We start from the raw sequence: 19904 nt of genomic DNA, 5'->3' as shown, positions 1-19904 counted from the left end.
CTGTAGGATTTCCCAGAGGAGTCTGGGCACCACATGGTTCAGCTGTATGTCCTTGGTCAAGGAGACAGTCATGATTCATGTTTCAGACAAGCAGGCGCAGCTGGCAGGTAACATCTTTCAGGAAGCATCTCTAAATGTCGTCATTGTTCCAGGCCTGGGAGACAGTCTTCCCAGTCCTCCCCACCCAGTTGCCATGGGGACATACAACCAGGTGATGTTGAGATACGTTTCCCTGCTACTACCAGAGGCTCAGTCCCAGGTCAAAACAGCAACACCTCCAGCAAAACTAACCATCAAATAACTTGCCTTTCAAACAATGTGTCAATGACAAGAGGAATGGGTTTGCATCCCTTTGCGATGCATAAGCAGTTCCTGATATTTTCTGTGTTTGGGTAGGGGAAGAGCTGGCTTTTAGCTCTAACATATCAAGAATATGAGTCTAAGCTTCATTTTTTTTCCTCTTTGGAGGTTCCAGCAATGCTGGCTTATTGTTAAAAGTTCAGCAGTTTGAATATTTAACAATGTGGCCTATTTTCCCATTTTTTATTTATTTGTTTACTGCTTTTATCAGTACCGTTCAATAAGGAAACCAAGAACTTCTGAGCAAAAATCACATTCTCTCTCATTTCTTAATGTACTGCACTTGATTTCCTAAACCTATGGATCAGGTTGTGTTGTGAAAAAAAAGGGGAAATATCTGAAATTCTGTGGTGGTAAAAATAAAGCCAAAAAGACACTTCATGTCTGAATCTGCCACAGAACAAAACAAATGCCCAAATTTTAATTTGAGCTTTTATTTCTACACTAGAAAGAGGGATAGCTAGTATACCACCATCTTTTTCCAAGGATGGTTTACTCTCAGCTAAGAGTGGGATTAGCCCACAACCCAGGGTCCAAATGTCTGCAAGCTGAGGCTCTGAATATCAGAAAGCTTATCAGTTCTGGGCTATCCCTCAGTTTAACAGAGAGAAAAGGAAGCAAAGTGTCGCAGGTGAAGTTTTGCAATTAAAAAAAATAAAGAAGCACTGCATGAGTTTTATATCTAACCATCACTAAACCAAAGTCTCATCCATTCAAAATGCAAATTACATCAGTGGCCACATACTGGATAATGTGAATAAATCTTCTTATTCTGCCCGCTACTACTAAGATCACCTACTACGCTCCTGGGAGTTGTGCTCCTATATGGTCCAGCTGTACCTGAAGCCAGCAGAATAACACAACATACTTACTCCCTGCAGTCCTGCTAAAAGAGGGAATAATTCATGCCAGGGGAGTGTGTGCTCGCCGAGCAGGTGCATTTCCCTGTGCACATGTGTGTGCAAATCACATTCCCATCCCCTGTGACCAGATTCTACTGACACCTCTCTGATAACATGGGCGATGGCCTGCAGCTTGCAGCCTTCAAAAGCAGCAAACACTAGTGGACTCAGGTTTTAGAGATGCCTTTACTAAGGGATTCCAGGCAAGAACATCCTTCTCTAAACCAGGAATCAGCCCTGTGTTTTTAAAAACAGTCAGTTGGCAAGGTCAGAAAATGTAGGAATCCAATGCAAAATACATGCTCCAAAGTACTTTCTGGCTGCTACCTGGAATGCTCCCTCATACATGTTCCTGTCATTTTATCTTAAAAATACATGGTTGAGTGATCATCCAGAAACCTGCCTAGCTTCCATTTTTTTTTTTTGCAATCTTCCTTTACACAAAATACTTTACATTCTCATGCAATAAACAGAAATATTTTGTTTTACTGTGTTAAAACACTGTGAAATATACTCACCTTCACATACTCACCTTCAGTCTATTTTTTAAAATTCCAATGAGTAACAGGAATGAAATCTGAAAGACTCAGGCATTAAGAAATATGCTTATCATGAGAAATCTTTACTGAAAAATTAAATTTTTATTGAGTCAAACAATTGCTTTTACATTAGTACTTCATTATTTCAGATAGGAATAGTTATACTTTTGCCATTTGCTACCATGTTATAGTTTCCTTGTCTGCAAGATTATATTTCATCGTTCCACTCCTGAAATAAAAACAAACAAAATGAAGACCCCGCACTGTGACTTTTCTTCATACACCTAAAAAAGACAGCTACAGAAGGCAAAGTTACAGCAGCCAAACTCCTCTCATAAAACTCATGTTACATTTGGTAAGCCTCAAGCTCATCTGGAATTTGAAATCAGTGGATTTTTGGTGGCAAAGTAAAGCAATATATAATTAGATATTCTGGGAGGTTTTTTTTCAGTTTGTTGGACCAAGAATTTCACACTACAATGTGTTCATAATTTGCTGGAACATACACACATATTTTTCACATTCTACCTGTCTTTGCGCATTATTTCTACAATGTCTTGTCTTGTCAAGTTATATACAGCTATTTGTCCTCTCCACCCAAGCCATATTGTGTGATCAAGCCTCTTTCTCCACTTCCTAATTTTTTTTTAAAACCCCTTTTCTTCCCCCCAATTTTCAGAACCTACTTCTGAAATCTCATTAACTACCTGCATTATTCATACAGCCTCACTGACCTGGTTTTATTATTTTCTTGCATTACCAAAACAAACAAAAAAAGCTATCAAAGATTTGCAGCTGATCCTGGAAGGACCAAAAAAGTTTCAGCCACAGAATTTTATTCTTCACTGAGAGAAAATGAGCCCTATCCAGACAATGAAGGCAGAAACTCCCAACTTCTGCCCTATCTGTATGGCAGTATGAAGGACCCTACCCTCTAAACAGCATTATTATTGTTATTATTGTTATTGTTTATTTTATCTGACAGCATCTCCTCTTCTTGGAATGAAGAAAGGAGAACATGAAAAAGGCCACAAGTCTTGAGGAAATAAAAGATTAAGTACAAGACATTTTTTAAAAAAAGTATTCTTGCAATAAAAAGGCTGTAGTTTGGGATGGCTGCAGCAAGTGGGTGAGGTAGGCACACTACTATGGTAGAGAGAGAAGGCATTTTACAGCACTTGCTGATGAGTAGCTGCTCAGTCCAGCAATATCAGGCCATGCGCTTAATAGAGCTAAAATCTGCACAGTCTATGCCAAGATTAAATTAAATATTTTTCTGGAATCTACTGTCTCCTGCACCCATGTGAACTGGAAAATTTAAGCAGAAAGATTAGAATGCACAGGATAAATACATGTTAGGAAGTTTATCAATACACATCCATATAATGCATGATATATAAAGTAACAATAATCAAGTGTAACACCTCAGATGTGCCATCAGGAACAATATCAATGACAAAGTGATTTCCACGGTCATGGCAATACAGATTTCTTACATGGTCACATGATTTTTTAACAAATTACACTAATTAGAACCTATTTCTGAGTGCTTCGTCTCACCTTAAAGTAAAAAAGAAGCAGCAGCAGAAAAGGTTCAGGCAGGTGCAATGGCTGGTGTTGAGCACAGAAAGCCTGCTGCCTAAGGAGAGATCAAAAAGACTTGGATCTTCAGCTTGGACAAGAGACAGCCAAGGAGAAGTATGAGGGATAAAATCATGTTGTCAATATTTCTAAAGATAGGTGAAGTTCTAAGGGGTGTAGAGGAAACAATCTGCCATCATATCTCAGAACTGCTTTTCCTATCGGAAAAAAGTGGGGGACATATAGCAAGTGTCTTACGAGTTTTCAAGACAAGGCAGACCTTTTCCACAAAGCATATAATTAAATTGTGGGACTCTGTGCTGTGGGACTTTTTAGATGCCAAGACTATAAATGGGTTAAAAACAACAGTTAAAAGAATTAACAGAAATGCATGGGCAAGAATCAAACCCACAGATAGACACACCCTCCATCTCAAGAGATCTCCAAACTGCAGATTGCTATAAATTAGGAGGTATATGAAAGCTCACCATGCATGTGGGCTGTTCATGTACTTTTTTACATGCACCCACTACAGCTCTTAGATTAGAGGGACCCAGTGGACCTTCCACCTGACTCAGGGTCAGCATAAAGCATAGTACCACTTTTTTAAAGTAAGTATCTTGCAAAACCATATAAAATCCATTTGTCCACCTAGGATTTCCTTAGTCACACTGCTCCTTCTTGTCCTTTGAGACAGGCAGAGGATTATCTAATATGTTGTAATTAAATCAGAAATGCACAGTTTCTGTTGTCAAGACATGAGTCACTTTTTCATGCACAGATCCGATTCCAGTGACGCAGTTGCAAAGGCATCTTTTCAAACTCTTTAACGTTGGATTGAATTTTTTTCTGAGCTAAGCTGTCAGCAAAAACTGCTGAGCAGTGAGTGGCAATCAATTCAGCCTTGTCTCTCAACAAGTTAAGAGTTTTGACATAGTGCTGTTCTCACATAGAGGCTTGCTTATGAAAATGACATTTAAATGCTTTTTTTAAAAGCATACTTTTATAAAATCATCCACTTTTAGAAAGAAAATGTCTAAAGAAGTAGGCTGTTTGCCTCAGCACCTCTTGAAATTTCAGTAATATTGCCATGCATGCACTTGAGAAGATGCATTTCTTCAGTTTGACTTGACATTTTTCACTCCCTAATGCAGAAAGCAGTGTGAGCCAGGACTTGCCAGGAAATATGTCTACTGGTACATGGCACACCATCTCAGTGAAGTATTAGCTGTTCAGCAACTGGTTGCTTATCCCTTGTGTTACTTGAACAACAAGGATTATGAACTATTCAGCTACAGTATGAAATGGATAAATACGATACATTTCCCAGATCTTATAAAAGTTAAAACAGTGGGTAGAGAATAAAGGGTTTACATTATGCAGAAGAAAAAACTGGGATCAGTATGAAGCAAACATTTCCTAACAAAGAAACCTATTAAACGGCTAAAAAGTCCCTTGTGGGAAGAAGTGGAGGCCTCATCACTTGACATATTTAAAAACAGACTAGACAAAGCATTCATCTCTACAGGGACAGAGGAAATGGATAAAATTACTTATTAGGCTTTTTTCTACCCATCTCTGATTTCTATGATTTAATACATTTTTTAAAATGCAAACCACATTACACAAGCAAAAGGCTGAAAAACAATAAAACAGTTTTTAATTGTACTGTTGCCCAGCACAATGAAACTTGATTTAAAATTAAATTTATGCTAGCAATTCAGACTGCAAGATGACTTCTCTTTGTTTAAGGTCTAGCACTGAAAGCTTTGCTACTGGCACACATGCCTCTAAAAAGATGATTTAGCATCCCCAGACTGGGGATATGTTCTTTGTGCCAGAACTCTTTATAAACTGTGACGGTTCAACTTTTGACAAGGGTAGCTGATGCAAAAGGCAGAATGGTGCTTTAGAGAAAAGCAGTGGAATATGGGGTTTGTGCCTAAGGTCTGGCAGACTTATAAACTCCCTCAGGAATCTCCAGCACTAAATATTTACTGATGTCACTCAAAGCATGACATCTAATCTGCTATCATGTAAATAAAAATAGACTCTCAGAACAGTTTCTTTCTATCACATTGAATATATTAAAATTATTTCAAAATTTGCAGGGTTTTTTCCCATTTTTTTTCTTTTTTTTAATCCTTGAAGGCACTGCTCTATTTAAAATAAAGTGCACTGTCTTGTTCTGTAGAAATATGAAGAAATATGGAAAAAACCAAGCCTGATAAACCTAAGGATAGTCAAAATGACCCTGTTTAAGAGCGGGTGGACCTTTCACTCCACCCACCATCCACACAGGAAGATGAAATCATGATGTAGAACTCCTGAAGAAGAAATCACAATGCACTACTGAAGTGAACTGTCCCAGAGATAATGCTGGGGTGGGTGTTGAATCATAGCCTCTCACTATTTTTGAACCAGCCAAGACAAGGCAGGATGTGGCCACATGTTTTCCTTGCCTTGCCAATAAAACTATTTTAACAACATGCTGCCATTTCCCCTCTGCACCCTGTTCACTCTTGCATCCCGGCTGCAATTTACCATCTTTTCAGTATTAGTCTTGTGCTAGACTGGGCTGCAAACTCAGTGTAGTAGAAAATATTACTTCATTTCAAAATACTGTTTAACCACAGTTCAATGTAGTCTTATCCTAGAAGAGGGGGCAGAAAGGTAAGGGGAACAGTGAATTTAATCTATCCCTAGAACCAGCTAGAATTAAGAAAAACAATGGTCCAGTACCTGAATGACAAGGACCTCCCTCAGAACTATCATCCACCTTCCTGTGAACCTCCTCCATTCCTTTTCCTCTGGTTGAAGTGATGTGTGGTCATTTAGCTGGAAAGCTGTGTTTTCCTGTACTGTGCTTATCTGTTTGGCTGTGGGCTGCCAGACTTATCTGTCCCTTCAGGTAATAAAGTCCGTTCGGAACAGTGTCTATCTGTGGATATATTGTAAAATGCTGGCAACTCTGAAGTTTGCAGATGGTGTTATCAGGACAAGCGTTTGCCTATTTTAAACAACTTCCTCATGAGGGGAAGAGGAGGGGCATATACTGGTCTCTTCTCTGTGGTGAATAGTGACAGAACCTAAGGAAATGGCCTGAAGTTGTGGCAGGGAAGGTTTAGGTTAGATGTTAGAAAAAGGTTTTTCACCCAGAGGGCCCTGAACAGGCTCCCCAGGGAAGTGGTCACAGCACCAAGCCTGACAGAGTTCAAGAAACATTTGGATGATACTCTCAGGCACATGCCATGACTCTTGGGGATGGTCCTGTGCAGGGATAGGAGCTGGACTTGTTGATCCTTGTGGGTCCTTTCCAACCCATCATATTCTGTGATTCTGTGATTCTGTGAAGTGTTTTATATTAGCATGTAGAGTTTTGTGGGCATATAATTGATATAGTAGGACAAACTCCCAGTGCAGCTAAATCAAATACATCAGCCCTTATTTTTGGAGTATGCCCAAATCTAAGGATGTCTTTAAATAAGAATAAAGTTCAATACTTTGCCATTTGGAAAGTAAAAACACTCAACTGTAATTTTAATTACCAAATTAATTTTAAACCCCAGAAGAGTCAGTTTGAAAAACAATAAACTGTTTGCAGCAGCTGTACCCCAAAATCCTTATTTAAAACACAGCCCCTTTGTCCAGGCATAGACCCATCTCTGCTTTGCACAGCTTCTCAGCCACAGCACAACCCCAGTCCCGCATCCTATTTAATTGTCCTTTAGGCTCTTCGGCTCAGGCCACACTGGCAGAGCTTCATCCCTCACTGAGTCTTGCTCAGAGGATGGTCCAGCTCAGAACATCCTTCCTATGTTGTGTCCAGCAGCTGCTACTGCATCATCCTGCCCCAGCCTTCAGGGGATATCAGTATATCACACTGTAAATGAGCAGCTGGTGAGGATGCAGTCTGCCTCCATAGGATAAGCAGGAATTAAAAAAAAAATAAAAATCTCATTTGGACAAAATTAATCCTGTAGTAATGAATTTATAATACTTTTTACCTGGTTGAGTCATATGTCTGGTCATAGCAGGAATAAATCCCACTGAAAGGGAATTGCCTGGGTGTGCAGGCAGTATTTTACAACCACAGGAGCCATTACTTTCCAGGAAGAGAAAAACAGTCAGAGAAAGACAAGGAAAAGCAGGCAGCCAAGTATGCCAGACTTGATTTTAGCCCCATTTACATTGATTTCATCAGAGTTATTCCACTGCAGAGGACACAAGAGTTTTCAGTTCTAACTCTTAAGGATGGTAGAGAATAAAAATAAGAGAAGAGTAATATCTGAAGTTCCTCTAGTCTCACAGCAAATATCTTCTCCACAAATAATTGAGATTTACCTCCCAGCAATTCTTAATGGCCATACTGTAAGTCATACAGGTATTTTACGACACCAAAGCTGTAATAATGTGCTCTGGGTGAGCGGCAGAATAGCTATACAATCAGTATGTTTTTGCACGCTTGCATTTTTGATTGGGTTAGTATTGCAGCACAGCCTAAAACAGCAGTATAAATTTAATGGGCTGGCAGTCTTAAAAGTAGGGAAGTATAATAACAGGTGTATTTATTTTTGCTGTGATATGTAACTGATACGACTGCATCAGCCTAATCTTGCTGAGATTAGGCTCTCTTTTAAAACAGAAAAGAAAATACCTGGTACTGGACCTAAGATAAACTTAGTCAGATGAAAATCAAAAGGAAAAGACAACAGGTAGCACTGTAGAACATGTTGTGCAAAGGTAATACATATATATCACACATTTGCAAAACCTACTTCCTCTATCAGTCAGCCCTTTATTAGAGACACTGTATTCAGACAAATTGAACAAATCCTAAAACATGTAAATCCCTAACACTACAAATACATCTTTTCCCAAAGTTATGAAGTACTATAAAACCACATAGGTTTCTTTTTTTCTTGCTTTTTGACATGATTGTTGTTGGATACTTAAAATTTATGAGTTCATAGATGAGTCAAACCTTGCAGTATACCAGAACTGGAGATGATACCTCTTCTAACTACATGTGCTTTACCACAGACGTTAAAAACAATTACTTAGGAATAGTTATTTCTAGGAATTCTGAAAATATTTTAGTTATAATTATTGTCATTACAGAAAAGTCTGAAACATTTCCTTTAATCATTCGATACACAGCTCCATAACCCCAAACACTTGAAAACTATAACTTTGCTATGTTTTCTTCTTACGTATGTGTCTATATGTACATACACACACATATATATGCACTATTAGAAACTGAGTGTCAAGAAAAGCAGAACCTTTACATTTCCTTATTTTTCTCTATGTTTGCAATAGGAATATAACTGTAGATACCACTTTTGCCATCTACAAAAATTGGACCAGCTTAATTTCAGATCCTCTTGACAGACACAACAACCACTTAGGCTCTGCTTTTCCCACTGTCATTTTTCATTCTTACCAAAGTCTGTTAGCTCTAAGAGTATATTGTTGGGTCATACATTCAGTTTTCATGCAACAAACCCATCTCCCTTTTACACTGCCGCGAAATGACTAAATCTTGTGCCTAAAACCAGCCTTGCACTGCTCAATTCCGTTTCAGCTTTTACTCTGCTGCGCACAGGAAAACCAGTTTGCAGTTGTGGCATTGACTAGACCTAGTTATACACATAAACATTAAATATTACTTATTTTTGTGCTCTTCCAGTAGTTCAAAAAGTAGCCTAAACCATGCAACATATAAGCACGCCTTACAGGGCCTGGGTCTATTTGCGGAATGATAAATTATCAGTAATTCCTCTGAGCCCCACTAATCAAGGCATTCTAATTGCCACATCTAGAATGCCATCAACTGACAATGGTGACAGAGGGAGTTCAGAATATTAAACATTTTGAAGAACTATGCCTTAAACAGAAACCTTCCTAAAGTCATAGTATCTCCTCAAATTGCTCATTCTGTGAACTCAGAAAGAGAAAAAAAATGAACAAAAAACCAGTTAATCATTTCAGAACTTTTTTCCAATTTGTATTAGTGATTAAAGATCCATTTCCTAATGGTTGGGAATAAAAGTCTATCTTGAGAGCTGAAGTCACATAAGTCAAATTCTCCAGCATAACTACCACAGAGTACATGTGCATGAGGTTGTTCATTTGTTAGGAGGACTAGTGGCTTGGAAATGTGGGGTGGTGGTGGAAATGCTGGAAGGGAGGGTAAGCACAACAGAACATATCTAGAGAAGTCTGCAGAGCTCTGAACTCTCAAAGGGAAGCCCTAAGGTGTATGTACACTGAAATAAGTGCACCTGGAGAACAGCAAATATGTGGCTGGGTCCCTGGAAGTACTCACTAGCAGGAATATTTCACAGTGAGCTGCAACTGTGTGATAAGAAAAATAGGCTTCCTTTTGGGGAAAGTGTTCTGGAGACATGTTTTTAGATGGTAAAAAAAGATTCCTCATTTTGCAGAATATGGCGAGATTATAACCATTGGCCTCCTACATGTATTTTTGCTGTAACGAGAACTTAAAAAAGCAACGGTAGCTTGTCTTATTCTTCATTTAATATTAACTAACAAAGTGATTTTATTTGTTTTAAGCAACAATGGATGATAAACAACAGATATTCCAAAGCATGAGATGCTTTGGGTGAAGACATGCAGTACTTGGACCTGGAAGGTGCCTGTTACATTAATTTCTTTTAGGTGGATCCTGCAGCCTGGACTGACTTGATGAAGCCAACAGAAAGCAAAGGGCTACTCATTTCAACAGTGGCAGCAGTAGGCGGCACCAAGTTTGGCAATTTTGCTTTATCCCTTTCTAAAACTTGGCCTTTGAAAATCAACATGTAAATTTTATTTCCAATTTTTAGCTCAAAAAAAAGCTCTGGGTAGGAAGAATCAAATTCAGTAGGGGAAAAAAAAGGACCATATAACTAGGGCTACTGCTTCCATTTAGTGGGATGGACAACAATAAGAATAAATAAGAATACAAAGACAGGATAAATCAACTATGCTACACATCTGGTAATACATCTTATTTTACTATATTTGTTATCAAGATGACATGCAGTCTAGAACTTCATGGCAAACACACTGGCAAAAGCCATAAATCATGAGAATAACAAGGCTCGAAGGAACAAGGCTTACAAAGACAACCCCAAGGGTAACTTTCTTAGATACCAGTAAATAAATCCCTAAAGGCAAGGAACTAAAGTACAGCAAACCTAGCAACCACACTAGCACCCGAATTGAGGTCTGGAAGAGCAAGGATGTGCAGTTCCACACTGTCCAGTTGTGGGACACAGTTGCAACAGAGTCAAAACTTGTAGGCCTGTAAAATTCCACCACGGGGGTCGAGTTCAGAGTCTGAGGACTTTCTCTTTGTACTTCCATGATTGTTATAACCAGGCAATTAGAAGAGGTGTGAGAAGGGCTAACTAGAGATGCCAGCCTTTTGGGAGTCAGCAACAGTTCCGTTGGGTTGTCTGGTAGGCACTTCTTTCCCTTTCCCCCGCAAGCTAAATTTAGAAGGATATTGTTGTCATCAGGAAGACTACTAACCTCATCATCTGGCAGGCATGTTTCAAACCTGCAAAACGGGCACACTATGACTCCTTGTGGGGAATCACCAAAGTCTATGATCTTGCAAAGGCATTTGGCACATACTCTGTGACAACACTCCAGCACTTTCGGTTTTCTCTGTCGCAAGTTATAGCGGTTGTAACATATCTTGCACTCAAGCTCATCTGAGCTCTGGGTCTCCAGGGACTCCTCTGGTAGCTGAGTGGTCATTTCTTCAGATGGTTTTTAGACTTGCAGAAAGAGAAGTCAAGGGATGAAGAGGTCAGTCAGTCTTGTCTTAGAACTTTTTCCTATCACACATCTCAAACAGGAAAAAAGGAGATGACATCATCGAAAAGCATCAGTAGGCATCATCCATTTTCAACTTCTGCTAGAGATTGTGCACTGCATGTCCTTTACTCTGAGCCAGGCACCCATCTGAAAAAAACAAAGTGGAATTTTTGGGGAAGGCAAAGGAAAAAGCAGGAAAGGAAAAGGGAAGGGGAAAGGAAAAGGGAAAGGGAGAAAGAGAGGGAGAAGGCAAGGGAGAGGGAGAGGCAAAGGGACAGCTTTAGCAGGTGAAATATACAAGTTTTACTTTTTACAAGATCAGCTTTCTTTGCTAAAAGTACCTCTAAGGTAGTTTTTTCCTGTGGCATATGAGGCCTATATAACAGTCATGCTGATAAAATGGCATCATGCTGCACAGATTTGTTTTAGACTTGTAGCTCTGACTGGCTCAGCCCATGAATTTCTCAGCAGAAGATGCAATCTGATCACTGACCTGTGACGGTTTGTTTAAATTCTGGTTTCCTAAGGAAATGAGACCCGACTCCTGGAGCTTTTGGTCTTTCCTGGTAACTTGTGAACCCGCTGACCAATTTCAAACAGATCAGCAGAGGGGCCACAGTACTGAAGATAATTAAGTTTCTGAAAGGAAATGAACACTGGCAATTGGGTAGAGGAGAGATATTTATGATAACTACCATTTTATCCTGGAGGGTAATGGCCAGCCAGCAAACCCCTCTCTCTGCTCTGCACGGGCAACATGCTGTCTGTTGCTAAGCCAGAGAGGAGTACAAACCAGGGGGAAACTGGTGATATTCTGGGGAAATAAAGAGTTTGTGGGAGTGGAGTAGGTATGAAAGAGGGCTGGGGTTATTGCAAAGAATTATGTGGGGACCTAGATAAAATTTGGAAAAGATCAGGCTTTATTAATTTTTCTGCTTGTGGAACAGCTCATTTTCTCCACCCAGCTGTGGGACACATGATTACAAAAATGAGTGTTCTTTAGGTTGCAACAAATGTCTCCTAGGATATGTGGCTGCTAGGGTGAAAGCTAACGTGTCTCTCAAGGGCATTTGCCAGATGCACTGGTTTTCGAGTGTTTCATGACTGTGACAGCTGTTTCACACCTCAGCTGAGGAGAGGTCTGTGGCACACTTGCGGTGCTGCATGCCCACTCTGCGCAGCAGTTTTGCTACCAGACCCATCAGCTACCCTTAAACAAATGTCATATTTTGTAATCATGCATTTTCATGACTTCAGGAAACAGTCCTTGTATTATAAACAAGAAATTAATCAGGACTATATACTCCGGAGATCAAAAATCACCAGCATTTAAAAAAGCAGCTCTATCTGACAGAAGACAAAAACTTGCTCGAGATTCAGGCATATCACAGCATTGCATTTTGCATGCTTTCAAACTCATGTCTTCAGTGTTAGAGTAGCAGGGAACTTGCCACAGTCAAATGATGGGGTCAGCACTTGTGTCTGGCTGCCTTTTGCATTATCAATAAATATCACGCACACTGAATATGAAAAAGTTGCCTCTTTCAATAAACTTATTTCTTGACTATGCATTTCAGTAAATGTCTGATTCCTTTACCTTTTCCTTGGGAAGTTTTTACTCACTCCTAGCATTCAGATCTTTGTCCTTTTTTTTTTTTTTTTTGAGGTCAATGCAGGAAGCAATTCTTTTAAGCAATGTGATCCTTCCATCAATACATTTTACCTGCCAACCATCAGGTACAGTAAAGTCTCTTTCATGGGCCTCTTCTTCTTACTGTGCTTTAAGTATTTTCTGTTCTCTCTCTTAACTTTCTGTAAATCCATCAGAGGATGGAAAGACATAACAGAGAAGGATATATAACTTCTATAAGCAACATAATTTCTAAAACTCATCTCCCAGATTTTAAAACAAAGATGTAAACATCAGACAATCCAGTAACAAAAAAACCATGACAACATAGTGAACAAACCCCACATATTTCTGTAAGAATTGTTAGAGACATGGCCCCCTCCCCATTTAATTATCTCAATAACTCTTTCCCTGCCTCTTCCAACTTATTTCTTTAGTGGCCTAAATGTTTTCATCTCTGTCTGACTGTTGTTTTTATTATTTGTACTGTGACTACATTTGTGGTGTGTTCCATTAGGCAAGGCAAACACAAGACCAACCATCCACAGTTTTCAAAGTGTACAAGATAAACATCATCTAAGACATCTTCTACAGAACTTATAACCTATCCTTTATCCTTTGTTACACTGTATGCTTCCCTGTTAATTTCTACTCCTCTTTTTATTTCATTCCAAATATCACCTTCTAGATGACTTTTAGGTAGATATAAATGTCATGAGATGCTAACTTTCCAAAGGATAAAGAAACCACAAAATGGACCAAAAAAAGTGAAATGCCAGCCTACAGGAAGGCAAAGCACTGCTGAAAAATTAAGAAGCTAAACAAAAAAGCAATCGTTTTTAACTTCTACCTCTTGAATATCATTTATCTTCTATACTTGAGGTGAATTAGGATTATTAACAAGCTAAGGCTGGCAAACATTGTCCTATGACATAAGACTAGATTCATGATAAACCAAAAATCTTCCAGAAAATGTGTCTGCTTCTTATTGAAAATTATGACCTTTCTCTGAAAACTCCCAACTTGAAAAATCTTTGTATTTTAGTGTTTATCTTTCTAATGAATATGACCAGCTTTTCACAAAAACCAGCCTGCTTTCCAACCAATTCTATTTGGACATGGATCACTTCCCTCTGAATCAGCTTTCAAACTGAATGTGTTTTCCTATATGGCTCCTATAGGTGCCAAAATTTAGCATTAAAACAAGGAATAGCAAGTCCCTGGGACTAGCAGTGCCCCAGGTGCTAAACTGGGATTATTAGCTCCACGTCCAGAGCACAATGATCCTCCTATTGTAGTTTCTGTCATGAACTAGTCTACAAATTATTTTCAGACTTTTTTTCTTTAATGTTCTGTACCAGACGCTTCACAGAGTCTCTACAAAACATATCCATCAGTAATAAAACATCATTGATTATTTTTTCTTTGGTTAACTTTAGATGTTGGATTTCTCCTTATGTGTCCTAGTGTGAACACTGCTTACTACTATGGGTTATTTAAACGTCTTTTCCTTTGAAAATTAAAATTCAATCACCAGTTCTTATTAGTGCTCTTCATACATTTTTTACCTTCTCAGCTCTCTGACTTTTTTGCTTTTCTGATTTCTTACAGAATTTTTTTATTTTTCCTTCTCAACACCCACTTTCCTGCTCTTTTTTTTTCTCTGCTGGGAACTGACACCTTTTTGAATTTAAATAATGCTGGCCTTCTGTTAAATACACCACATACCCTAAAAAGTTCTCTGATCAGAGACTTATTCAAAATATAAGGAAACTGAGGATTTTATAGAAATCTGACTTCAAATTATCCTTATTTCTTGAGGAAATGAAATGTTTCTTGAGAAATATGGCCAGCTGTGTCTTCAAGCAAATTCTACTCTATGTGAAAGATTTTCTAGCTTTTCTTTTGCATGCCTCCCAGGTGGGTATTCACTGGAAGCAGGCAGAATAAGAAATTAAAGAATGGAATAGCTTAACTGCTGCCCCTCTGAATCCTGTTCCCTCACCAAAAAGGTGACAATTCACATACTTCTCCTTGCTGTGTGTTGAAAGCAATACTACACAGAAAAAAAAAGTGATTGTGTCTATATGTTCATGTTTTGTCCTCCTCTTCGGGACATGTTTTTTATGATGCTGTGAGAAGGTATGTCCCTATTACATGCTCCAATACTCCACTAATATTTGGGCTATTTTAAATACTGGACTACAACTTACATGTAGTTGCAACTTCTTTCTGACCTTGACATCCAGGGGGCAGTCAAGTAAAAAGTCCTGAGTGCAAGTCCTATGATGAGCCTAACCTCTTTCTCTTCAACTAAAAAATTGCTAGTGATTGGAGGTCAAAGTGAGGTCCCATGTCTATTTTGAAACTACTGAGTTTATTTTTATTAATTCTGTCGTTAGTTTAAACCACTCCTTATGTCCAGTTTTCCACCTGAACTTATTTTAGATAGACTTATCTCACCTGCCAACAGACACAGGCTGTAGCCAGGGAAACTTCAATTAGAGACTAGAAAAAAAATTATTTCACAAGGTGTTCAAACACTGGAACAGGTGTCAAGATAGGTAGAAATGAAATCTTCAACCTTACAGATATTGAAAACTTCAGTGGATACAACCCTGGTCAGGCCAGTCTACCTTGGAATTTCGCCCTGCTGTGAGCAAAGGAAACTGGATTTTTGCAGAGATTCCTTCTAACCCAAATTATTCTATGATTTACTGCTTTGGCATCCTGAAGTCACTCTATATTATCTGTTTGAGAAGCTTTGTCCCTTACTGAGTAAGGAATCAGGCTGACTGACATTTGTCTGTATAGCTAAACACTGCTCCTAGATACTAGGAAAAGAACTAGATACTAGGAAAGAACTAGATACTAGTTCTTTCATTTAATATATGAGTTCATTTTTACAAGCAAACCTAGAGACCTTCTCATATTTTGTCTTCCACAGAACCTATCTGATGAGATCAACACAATCCAATTGCAGAACTTCTCATTCCCATGTCTAATATGTAGCACATAGCAGCTTTCTGAACAAAATATTAACTACTAGACACGTACAGTGATGACAGCATCCACTGCAGTTAATTCAAAAACAAGCACATCTGTTACACTATGACAAGCACTTGTCTTTTGTAAGAGTCCTGAGTAAGCACTGCAGGAGTGAATCCATCATTCCCATTGCTGCTTAAGCTGTAACTCCCTCTCTTCCCCTTCCCGTACCTTACAAACTTCTCTACCTGAACATTTTACTAAAAAGGTAAAAAAGCTGAAGCCAGAGAGGTATCTTCTGGATGGCAGAAGATCACCAGCAGTCCTCACAGTGCTCCAGTTGACTGCTGGAGGGCTGTCCCAGAAGCAGGGGGAATATCCTCCCTTGAGAGCAAGAGGAGGTGACCCACAGGACGAGACAAAATAAATAATAGCAAGCTCTTATGTGTGGTCCCAGGTATGGCCAGACAGAGTGCACAGGACTACATCAGCCCAAACAGGCCACTGGCCATTGATCAGTTTTCTACAAATTACTGCCCTGCAACTGCAGGCTTTCTTCCCAGGCATGGAAAGAAAGGTGAATGGGCTCTGCAACATGTTATGGCCCTTCTTTGCACTCATCTATCAAACACTGTGTAGACAAAGTGTTCATGAGAGACCAGAAGCAATTACTTGTAGATGAAACTCTCAGTATTGGAGCTCAGTCATTCTGACAGGGCAAAGTAAATGGGAAATTTGTGCTTCTCCTCCCTAATGAGAGATCATCTTTGCCTAGTTCATCAGACCAACCTTTTATCATTCATTTCTTGCAGTATTTTTTTTTAAGGGAATTTGCCAATATTTCACATATAACCTAAAATGAATATATGAGGTCAGCAAGGAACTTCCATAAGATATCATCCATGGAGCCAACCAACATGCAGCATTTTCAAAGGTTTTAAAAGTTTCCTCTAAATGCAAACCAAGCATATTTAGGAAATATGAGAAGGGAAGTAGAGAGAAAAATAGATACAGAGAAACTTACTTTCCAAGAAAAACAACTTCTTCCTAAGGTTCACTTGAGAGCACACAAGAAAAGCCTATTCTTCTCCACATGGGCAAGAACTAGTAAAGAGGAGGGAAACAAAATTAGTAGAGCAGGAATACAGCTGGGAGATTTTTCAGTCTGTTTTCTCTGAAAGAGAGGAAGTAGTCCAACTTCTCTAGTTTGGATAGAAATACCCATATGTTAAGATTTTCATTTAGAGAAATATACTGGGTAAATCCCATTTACTAAAATTATTGCTGTAACATAATCCAGTTATCTTTATAGATCTGTTGTTGATTTTAAGCTTCTTTCAATATTATGTGCTAAACACTCTGAAGTGCTATCTCTTCTAGCAACCACATATTCACAAATGCTAGCAATTCACTAAAAAAAAAAACCCCAAAGGCAAGGCAACCAAAGAGATAAACTGTGCTTTGAAAGAAGAGTTGTAAAAACATATCAAAATACTTTCCTTCACAAGTGTCATAGAAGATCTTTGATCACTTCTACTTTTCCAAACAAGCTGCAATCTCTTCTCCAACACAGACCAGAAAGGAGCCATCTCCTGTAGGCCACTGCATTCACATTTGAGCAGCTTTGCTGCATTCTGACTCAGCAGGAAATGACCATCGCACCAGATTTTTCCAGCTTGTGTTAAGCACAATGCAAAAAAACCCACCCCAAACTGCTTTACTAATCTGACATTTGAATAGACTGCATTCAAAGTGCCAGCAGCTATCACATGTTCAACCTGTTTCATGCCACATTTCTGCTAACAGTGGATGGGTTTTAACAATGGGCATTTCCCTGTCAACTCCAATCAATGCGAGACTTTGCACCAGAGCTACAGAATGTGACATACTGATCCATGCTCAGTTCATGGTCAGCTGTATAAACTGCTATGAAAAATGCCTTCATTCTTTTCACAAAAACTTAGTTTCCAACGGCATAGGTAATGAGGTTGTTCCTCCAATAACTACGCGCGAAAGAGAAACTCTGCAACATATACAGCAAAAAGTTGTGTATTATTGACTGCTTCACAAGACACTAATACAAAACAGAAGCATTTTTATCATAAGTTATTGTGACAATATTTAGAGTTCTTTCTTGATCTCTCTCAATCCTCTACAATAATGTCACAAAACTTCAAAATACAGAAAATTATAGTTTTTCATATTTGAAGTGGAATTCATGGGTCTCTATTCATTTAGTTCAGAAGTCATGTAATATTAATGTGTCATCTCATACTAAAAAAAAAACCAAAACAGTAAATATTTTTTTTTTTTTTTTTTTTTACTATTCCTCCCCCCTTCCTATCAAGTAAGCAGGGAGATTTTCATCTACCGCAGAGTTCACTTAATTCACAATAGTGACACTGGCTCTTAGGGTACTTTCTACATCCTTTGCATGTGCACATTCAATATCACCAGACCCCATTTCTTTTTAACAATATAATTTGCAATACTTTTCCATTATTCCACTAACTCACATTACGTGTCAGGTAGTAGTAGAAAATGGTATGAATAAACGTTGAGTGCCTTATTGAAATCCTACTATTCTCAATTACTTACTTTCTAGCTACGGGCTACTACAGCATTGATATGAATCTTAAAACTGACTATGGTGTAGAAAATAATGTTTTATTATTTAGGCTTGTAGGCAAAAGCAAACCCTCTTCCAATATTTCTTAAGAAGAAACTCTCCTTCATATAGAATTCATGAGCTATTTATATAGCAATATGCCGAATGACTTCTTAATGTGACATACGGTTGTGGGCTGCTTTGCAGCTGTTTTAAGAATAAAACTAATAAAGGACAAAGGATCTGAGCTCTTATGAGTTGTCTTGGTTTAAACTGGCTTAATTAGATTACGTTGATAAGTAAAAGGAGGTGGCTCGAAATTTGTATCTAACACAGTAAATTTTAATTTTGGAAATACACTAGTTAAAGAGAATTAATTCCTTTAAAGTTATTTTTAATTGTTTCACAACCTGCTTGCTTGAGCTGTTTTAGCATTTTCTCTTGTATATGTTTTCTCACTGCCAGTGGGTTTTCCTTTATGACTCTGACACCAATAAATGATCTACTCCAGTAAAAATATATTTCACGATAGAACTCATGACCTTACTATTATTGCAGGGAAAGGTTAGACATTCTCCTTTTTGGTAGCAGGGGTGGGTTTTGGCACTTTAGAGTTCTGTTACTCTGCTCTAGTGGTTTTGCCCTTTAGAAGCTCTTCTGAGAATTGAACAGACTTTAGGACATGGATTCTAGAATATGACTTGAAAAGATACAAAATTATAAATAAATAAAAAGCTTCCCAGTGTTACTTAATACAGGCATAAATATTTAATTATATGACCTACAGATATGTCTAGCATTTTTCTTTATATTAGACATTATTAAAAGCCAATATGACTTTGTATTAGGTTTCAGAACACATGATGAAATTTTACATCCTTGCTTTGCTAGCTACTGTATACTTGAATGTAAGTAATTAAAATAAGTCCAGAAATGCAAGCAAATAACTTTTACTTTTTTAATAAAAATTACTTGTGCTGGAAGACATGAAGTGACATACTCAAAAGGTAAGATCCCCAAAATGTGACAGAGTTCCTTTCTTTGGACATATTTTCTATGTTATATAATTTGGGAGGGAGCAGGTGAGACAAAATTACAGAAAATTAAACTTGATTACATCATCCAGGGAGAAATTCCTCTTCACACATGGGAATCATTTTAATGCATTATAAGTAAGTTCCAATTAACCTTCAAAATAAGACTTAAATAGAAAGTAAGTGTGGCATTAGCTTTGTTCTAATGAAGCTGAAAACAATCCCAGAACAGACTAGAAATGAAGGTGTACTTCTTGCTTTTTCTATTGTCATTAAGAACAATCCATCTAATACAAGTATGTTTAACTCGGTTCATTCTGTTTTGGACATTTTTGAGGATATGAGTATACATAAAGATTTTACTATATTGCCTATTTTATCTCAATAGATTAGTGCAAACAGGAAACAAAAAGGGTAGGGCATTATACA

The 19904-nt window shown here is 38.2% G+C and overlaps 1 protein-coding gene across 4 annotated transcripts in view; it reads right to left on the bottom strand.

Moving 5' to 3' along the window:
• Positions 1 to 1883: 1883 nt before the first annotated feature.
• Positions 1884 to 19904, bottom strand: part of RNF182 (ring finger protein 182) — a 36938-nt gene continuing 18917 nt past the window's right edge. The window contains exons 3-5 of one of the 4 annotated variants that reach the window (XM_064665290.1): positions 16858 to 16937; positions 11709 to 11854; positions 1884 to 11362 (exon numbers count right to left, since the gene is read on the bottom strand). In XM_064665290.1, coding sequence (XP_064521360.1) covers positions 10418 to 11155 — 738 coding nt within the window. In that variant the 5' untranslated portion in view covers positions 11156 to 11362; positions 11709 to 11854; positions 16858 to 16937 and the 3' untranslated portion in view covers positions 1884 to 10417. The other 3 variants (XM_064665284.1, XR_010432848.1, XM_064665295.1) reach the window with 3 other exon arrangements.

The sequence above is a fragment of the Pseudopipra pipra genome, chromosome 1 (assembly GCF_036250125.1).
Source record: "Pseudopipra pipra isolate bDixPip1 chromosome 1, bDixPip1.hap1, whole genome shotgun sequence".
Classification (NCBI taxonomy): Eukaryota; Metazoa; Chordata; class Aves; order Passeriformes; family Pipridae; genus Pseudopipra; species Pseudopipra pipra.
Note: the sequence above shows the minus strand (reverse complement) of the source record. Positions and strands in the feature narration are given on the sequence as shown.